The 8,495-nt window shown below is 37.6% G+C and overlaps 1 protein-coding gene across 1 annotated transcript in view; it reads left to right on the plus strand.

Moving 5' to 3' along the window:
* TMEM170B (transmembrane protein 170B) overlaps positions 1-6,950 on the plus strand; it is a 60,149-nt gene extending 53,199 nt beyond the window's left edge. The window contains exon 3 of the mRNA XM_040353726.1: positions 4,851-6,950. Coding sequence (XP_040209660.1) covers positions 4,851-4,981 — 131 coding nt within the window. The 3' untranslated portion in view covers positions 4,982-6,950. The remainder of the gene's footprint in view (positions 1-4,850) is intronic.
* The last annotated feature ends 1,545 nt before the right edge of the window (positions 6,951-8,495 follow it).

Raw genomic sequence — 8,495 nt, forward strand, 5'->3', positions numbered from 1 at the left:
GCCCCGCCCCCCTACAGTTAGAAACACATATGAGGTCACACTTAACCCCTACAGTGCCCCCTAGTGGTTAACTCCTAAACGGCAATTGTCATTTTCACAGTAAACAGTGCATTTTTATAGTACTTTTTGCTGTGAAAATGACAATGGTCCCAAAAATGTGTCAAAATTGTCCGATGTGTCCGACATAATGTAGCAGTCATGAATAAAATCGCTCATCGCCGCCATTAGTAGTGAAAAAAATATATTAATACAAATGCAATAAAACTATCCCCTATTTTGTAAACGCTATAAATTTTGCGCAAACCAATCGATAAACGCCTATTGTGGATTTTTTAAACAAAAATATGTAGAAGAATACGTATCGGCCTAAACTGAGGAAAAAAACGTTTTTTTTATATATTTTTGGGGGATATTTATTATAGCAAAAAGTAAAAAATATTGCATTTTTTTCAAAATTGTCGCTCTATTTTTATTTATAGTGCAATAAATAAAAACCGCAGAGGTGATCAAATACCACCAAAAGAAAGCTCTATTTGCGAGAAAAAAATTACGCCAATTTTGTTTGGGAGCCACGTCGCACGACCGCGCAATTGTCAGTTAAAGCGTCGTAGTGACGAATCACAAAAAAGGGCAAGGTCCTTAACCTGCATAATGGTCCGGGTCTTAAGTGGTTAAAGGTCATTTTATTTCTAAAACCACAGTGTATATATTTGCATATCTGTTCTAAGGTGGTTACTGGGCTGCTTTCAACTGCAGAGCAGAGCAGTTTACCTGTAGATTACCTGCACTGAGCCTGAAGCCTCGTACACACGACCGAGGAACTCGACGGGCGAAACACATCGTTTTCCTCGTCGAGTTCAGGCAAGTTTCTCCATTCCCGTTAAGGAAAAAGAAGACAAAAGAAGACATGCTCTCTTTTTGGCTCGACGGGATCCTCGACAGTTTCCTCGTCGAAAAATGTACACACGACCGGTTTCCTCGGCAAAAAAAAAATCCCAGCAAGTTTCTTGCTGGTTTTTGCCAAGAAACTCGGTCATGTGTACGAGGCCATAGACTTCTGTTATTACCTGCGAGTTTTCTGAAAGTGCACCAAGCCTGCAGAATATAATAGAAGTCTATTGCAAAGTGCAGGAAAGCCAAAGGTACACTGGGTTATACCCGCGGTGCAGGTAAACTGCAGCGTATCAGTGTGAAAGCAGCCTTGGGCCCCTTTCACATGGTCAGTCCGACACTCCGACCAATTGGACCCTCCATTCACCTCTAATGCCGCCTACACACCATCGTTTTTTCAAAATGCTCTAGCAAAGCACGGTTACGTTCAGCATGTACGACGGCACTCTGTTCCATTCAAGCTCGCGTCATAACTTGCTTCTGAGCATGCGCGGGTTTAAAAAAGGTTGTTTTAAACATCGTTTTACCCACACACTATTTTAAATGACACAAAACGACGTTTTGAAAAACGACATAAAAAATTGAAGCATGCTTGAATTTTTTTTTGGCGTTTTTCAGAAGACATAAAACGACGTTTTCCCCACACACTGTCATTTTAAATGACGTTTTTAAAAATTGCGTTTTTTTTCATCACAAAAAACGACCGTGTGTATGCGGCATAAGTAGTGGCAGAAATAAACCGACTTGTGTCCTACCTCCGATTCGATCTGCAAAAAAAAAAAAAAAAACAGAGTATAGTGGGCTGTGTCCGCTCCGCATATGTAGAGCAGACATGGACATGCCATCCACCCGCTCCACTCATTGTGGCCCACGATTAGTTACCAAATTGCTTAAGTGGCCCTCGCTCTTCAAAAGGTTGGGCACCCCTATCCTAAACAGTCACCATGGCATAACAAACTTCCTTGTTATCATCCATTGTTATCCTGATCTGGTCAAAGTTAACTACTCAAAATTGGCTAAATAAAATTAATGAGAAAATGTAATAATCTGTACACATTTTCGTGAATGAAAATATGGTTTTTGCTAAATATCGTTCAGAACCGATTCAGCTTTCATTTTCTGCTATCTTCAACCCTAGATGTTTACAAAGGAATTTCCTTAAATACAGATTAAAAAAACGACAAAGATTTTCCCTTTCATAAAAGACCTTCACATTTTCTGGTATTTATTCCGCTATTATGTACTCCTTAAATTCACTAAAAAGGAGGTTTCAGTCTCCCACTTCTCACTACTTACATGTTATTACCATCTCAGTCTTGAAATGAGTCATGAACTAGCTAAAACATTTTCTCAGCCCCCAGAGGTTTTCTAAAAATATATGGAGTTAAGCAACACTCATTTTCCTGCGTAAATGCTCAGTTTCAATTTAAACAAAATGTGAATGGCAGCAACTAATTCATAGCAAACTTTAAATCCTGTGCACATTTTATACCCGTGCAGAACATTGTAGAAAAAAAAATGTAATGCATTTAAAGTGTGCAAGTGCATATGTTTAAATATTTAAAGAGATTACCCTATTTGTTGAACAGAAATTAATTAAAATAGCAGCTATGAAAAAAGCTTGTAGCTTGTCTATCATCGGCTACCCACAACTAGCCCAGATCCCACTCTTTGTGATTTCTAACTGTGTCATTGGGGTTGTAGTTTGTTCAGGGACCTGCACATTAAAAAGCATTACACAGGTCCATTCAGCAGAGGGAAGAAAGCAGGGAATAGGTGTTCTTTTTTCACTATAAGATTGGCTTTTAAAATTTGATAGGCATTACATTTGGGATTAAATTTGTAAATTCTAGCTGATGATTACAAATTGACCATATTTTGGATCTGATGGATGCTAATTATTCTATTGCTTCGTTTTCACACTCCAGACACATCGACCTGGATAAATAAAGCTGTTCTGGAGAGCTTTTACTACTGTCATTCTTTTCTGTAATATAGACAGTCTCTCACATATGTAGAACAGATGACATTAAGGGTGTGTGACAGTAAGGGCCTGTGTAGATGACCTTTTGTAATAAAGGGTTAAACTTTATTACTTCCATGTTCCTATGTTTAACCTTTTTAGATATGTGGATGTAGTACAATAATTTCAGACAACTCCGAAGGTTAATAATAAAAGGAATTTACTTAGCTTGGTTTAAAGATGTATTACAAATGATAAAATAGAAAAATACCGTATTATTCAATCCTTTGGAGTTCACCATTTTATTTGAAATTCATAGAGAGACCATTCAGACTCATCTTCTTTAATTCTGAATAAACTTCAAATGGCCCTTTGTCTCCCAGCTATATATATATATATATATATATATATATATATATATATATATATATATATATATACAAATCAGCCCAAAAAACGAGTTAAAACCGGTTTAAAGTATAAGGTTGTAAAGTGGATATGGTGCTGCTTGTTTCTGGTGTGGGCATTGTAGTGTGCTCCTTTAAATAGCCCAAGGCCGAGGAACTCGTCGGAAAAGACACATCGTTTTCCTTGACGAGTTCTTTGTTAGGCTTGTCGAGGAACTCAACAAGCTTGCTTTGCGTACACACGGTCAAGACCAAATCTCCTCGTCCTCAAACGCGGTGACGTACAACACATACAATTGCAGGGGAAGTTCGATTCCACTGGCACATCCCTTGGGGCTGCTTTTGCTAATCTCATGTTACTGCGTGTTAAGTAAAAGTTTGTTAAGAGACGATTTGCACTTTTCAGACTGTTACAGCGTGACAAATGTGCTATCTCCATTACAAACGCTACTTTTACCGAAGGTGCGCTCCCGTCTCATACTTTATTCTGAGCATGCGCGGGTTTCTTAGCATACACACGAACGTGTTTCTCGTCGAAAACCAGCCCGACAAGGAACATGATGAGGAAATTGAGACTCCCGTCGAGGAAAAAGAGAACTTGTTCTCTTTTTTCCTCGTCGAGTTCCTCGACAGTTTCCTCGATGGAAAACATACACACGACCGTTTTCCTCTGCAAAAAAGCTCTGCCACCAAGTTTCTTGATGGATTTTGTCGAGGAAAAGGGTCGTGTGTACGAGGCCCTAGAGTGTTGATAAAGTGACACATTTCTGCTCAATATATTAAGTGTGCAAATAAGCAAAAGCTTAAAAAAATCTAAAAAACAAATGAATATTTGAGTCAACTCAATATATAAGTGTGCCTAATACAGTATTGCAAATAAATTCATGAACTGTGCAATCAATCAAAACATATCTCTACACAAAACGCATAAGGTAAATGTGCTATAAAGTGACAAGTGTCGTGTCCAATATTGTTCCTTGGCATCCATGACAAAACCGGAAAAAGTGATATGTGCTATAAAACAAAATGTAAGTTCATAATTTAATTCGACTTCATAAATCTTACAGTGTGCTGGTGTCTCAACATATGCTCCCCTGCTCTCTCCTCACTCACCAGAAGCTTTTCCCCTTTAAAGGGTTATATAAGCATTTTACGGGGGATTTCCATTATGGGGCTCGTTTGTAGTTGTCTCTGCATGTGAGTGATTTGGATAGGCAGATGAAGTAAGGAGAAGAGAAGAGAGAGACAGCCCTAGATCTGGATTCTGTATACAGCCACAGAGTGCTGTGAATGCTGGAAAGTGGAAAGCTTTGAATTAGGAACATGTCTTTTTTGGATACTATGCTTCGCAAACCAGCCAAGAGTGACCCAATGAAGGCAGGGTTCATAATGCACCCTAAACGGCCTTACAGCCCTAACTCAAACCACTGAACAACAAAAGCAGCAGGAGAACTGGAGGGAGAATTCTAGTCATACAAAATGTATTAAAGCCACAGAATTGATTTCCTTTTGTAGATAAAATGTGATCATATTTATAATCAGTTTGCCTATTATTTTCCCTAAATTGCATGTTTTTAATCCTGTTTCAGGTGCTGCTGTTGCAGGTATTTACCAAGTAGCAGGCAAGAACATGGCTCCTTTGGAAGCGCTGGTCTTTGGAGTTGGACAAACAGTACTAACAGTGATCATCTCCTTTTCACGTGTCATTGCCACACTATGACACATAAAGTATTGTATCCTAATGGAGATTAAGCCTATGAGGAACACATATTTATGTGATGTTGTTGAGTAGCTACACATTGCATAATATACTGATTTTAAGAAATCCCAAGCAGGATAGAGCTGTTTTAAAGGAATTTGGATCTCTTCAAGTTAAAAAGAGGTCTTCGATTGCTAAGCTGTTGCACTAATGAAATGCCTAGCACCTCACGTGCCTCAGTTAAAGGCAAGGTGTTATTCTTTTCCTACAATACTGCAGAAAGAAGCACCTTGCAGAACTGAAATATTTGAATATCCCTCTAGTGATGTGAGCATGCCTCTGTGGAAGTAGTGTTCAATGCTCTCCTCGTGAATTATTCACCACAACGCCATGATGGAACAAAACGTATGAATGAAGCAACTGGACTAGCTGGACTCAAATGTTTCAGAAAGAGTGGTTGAATGCCATTGTGCCAAATGGATTCATTTCTTCATTCTTTTTTAACGTACTCAACATTGTTGGAAGCATGAAATGTTGGTAAATGATAGAATTACGTGACAGTCATGGATGTGATCTCAACTAAAATGGAAACACAAATGTTATTTGCTCTTGACTGATTTTTGGACTATGAGAAGTTTGAAAGAGGCATGAAAACTTCAAATTGTGTTCCCTGATTCATCAAGTACAGATGGTCTGTGACAATGTGATAGATGAATAATATATGGTTCATTTCACTTCATGATTCATTCAATACCCAAAGTTAGTATACATCTAGCCTGTGCCAATTGCTGTAAACTGGATGCACAGATGGAGATTGTATTGTCTATATCAACTGTTCAGGTTGTACTTGGCATTTCACTTGCCTAGCATAGGAAATGAAATGATCAGTAATTAGTGCAAAACTTTTATTCTTCCCCTTTTCAGCTTTTGTAATAAGTGTCATTGTAATAAGTGGGAGTCTAGGCTGATTGTAAAGCAGCTTTAATCAGCCTGATAACAGCAGTCCCTCTCTGACTTTCTAACAACATTCTAGTTTAAGGATAGTCAAATCATCCTCATTGGAACTGAATAGGCTCATCTTCATCCCTGACCCAGTATAAAGCCAGGAGTAAGTAAGGCAGTGGTCACAACCATGGGAAAAATTAAGTTGCTTCTACTATGGGTATTGACAGTCATGGCAGATTTATCATAACAAGAGAATACGATACATTTAGCAGTTTTAATTGCATTTCAAATTTTGTAATGGTTCTTACATTATTTTTAGGTAAATATTTGATCAAACCCAATGACCAGATACTATACAGGATGTGGTACATGCATTTTCTTCTTTGAGAGCATACTCTAGGAACAGAGTATTAAATTCCTTAAAGTGGATATGTAAACCCCCACATACTGTATACCCAGCAAAGTGAACAGCCTCAGATTAAACACAGAGATTAAACAAATCTCTCTACATACATTTTACTAGTATATCTGAGGTCTTTAGATTTATATATTATTTAGAAAGTTCAGATCGTGTTACAGATTTTCTCTTCCTGTTCAACACTGAGTGTGAAGTCTGGGCATACAGCCAAGACAGCTGATTGGAGGAAAGACACACACCCCAATCCACATAGGCAGAGACTATCAGAGCTGTTTTGTGAATAGTTCAGCACTCTGCTAATCTATTTATAGCAACCTCCCCGACACAAATTTCAGGTTGGTTTTATCACAGTTGTCAGAGAACTTGTCAGAAGTTATCAGGCTGATAACAGAGGAACTGAGCAGGAGAAGTCACAGGACTTAGTGCTTCGAAGAGAGATAAGAAAACACCACAGATATATGTCCCAGCTCACATTTCTTGAATCGAGTTTACATCCACTTTAAGGTAGAACTTAAGTGTACCTAAACACCAAAAACCGAAAATGTTATTTAAGTAATTTTAATATTCAAAGCAAACCTAACCTACCGTCCATGTTTTTATGCTTTACTATGTTTTTAAAGTCACTTTGAACCCCCCCCCCCCAGCATTTCTAGCCGTGGCCATCTCGAGTAAGGGCAAATGATTCATGTAGTTTTTACTTCCTGGAATCTGTCTGCCCTTAGCTCATATTTACCCGAGAAAGCCCCCTCTCCCCTTCTCCAAATGAAAGAAAAAGACCCATGAAGACTCCTACGGTGTATAATATAATTTTGGCCCAAACTAGAAACCAGGAAGCAACTGAGGAAATGTAAAACAAAACAAAAAGTTAACACTAGTAAAACTAGTATCCCTTACTATCTATTTCTAGGATTAAAAATAATTTCACTTTAACTGCATCCAATTACTCTGAACACCAGAGCAGCAAACAAATACGTCCTATATGTTGGCATTTGGGAACACTTTACTGTGTCCTTGATATGTGGTCTTTATTAAAAATTAAGTGATTGTGGATGTGGTACATTTCTAAAATACTATAAGCACTTCTCCAAGATGACCACTCACCAGTTCAGAACTTGTAATCATTCCTTATCTAATATAAACTGGTATCTATTATAAATTGTGCATATGTGAACTGGTGTGTACTGTTCACATAGGTAGTCACTGTACTTAAAAGATAAGTGCATTTTTGTAGTACAAAGCCCTATAAGCCCCTCTACTCCAGCAGCTCAATTGATATAAATACAGACCTCAGATATAGTCTGCTCAGGGCTTAGTGGTATTTCAATCCTTTTGGACAGTAGTGACCACTGCTCATGAATGAGCAACTTCCATACAAAATGATGACCTGCCCTTCTCCCTACAATGAGCAAAGAACACCTGCACAAGTCTGTTTATATATATATATATAAAATTAAAATTGTTGAGGAGCAGAGTGGGGGCAGGTATATATGGTATGGGGCTTATTACTAAAAAAAAAAGAAGTGGACGTAACTAGACAAGTGCATTTGTTTGAATGTATTTTCGTCCGAAAATCTGTTTTTTTCGTTATCGTTTTAACAAACGATAACGAAAGTGCAAGAAACGAAAACCGAAAGATCCGACATAAAAAATGCTTTATTTTCGTTTTCGTTGCGGTAAAAATTTGATATAGAGAGATTCGACATTATAGGGAAAAGATTCGACATCATAGAGAAAAGATTTGACATTATAGAGAAAAGATTCGACACTATAGAAATAATAGATTCGACATTACAGAGAATAGATTTCTATTTATGAGAAAATAGATTCGACATTATAGAAAATAGATTCGACATTATTACTAGTCATACAACATTAGAATTCTTGTAGGCAGAATATTCGAACGGAAATGTACGATTCAGCGTAAAGATTCGACGTTCCGTCGAATATTTTTTGACCATTAGACAGAAACAAACCAAGATTCGACGTTCCGGCGAATATTCTTTAGACCATTCGACAGAAACCAAGTATTATTGGATTTTCGGACGAAAGCTATTCCCCAACGAAAAACTAAATAAATCAAAACAATTTTCGGGAGTAACTAAATAAATTTATTTTCCAAACAAAAATTAAACGAAATATTCCAGTCTGCACCAATAAAACCAAAACCAGTTT

The sequence above is a fragment of the Rana temporaria genome, chromosome 5, assembly GCF_905171775.1.
Source record: "Rana temporaria chromosome 5, aRanTem1.1, whole genome shotgun sequence".
Classification (NCBI taxonomy): domain Eukaryota; kingdom Metazoa; phylum Chordata; class Amphibia; order Anura; family Ranidae; genus Rana; species Rana temporaria.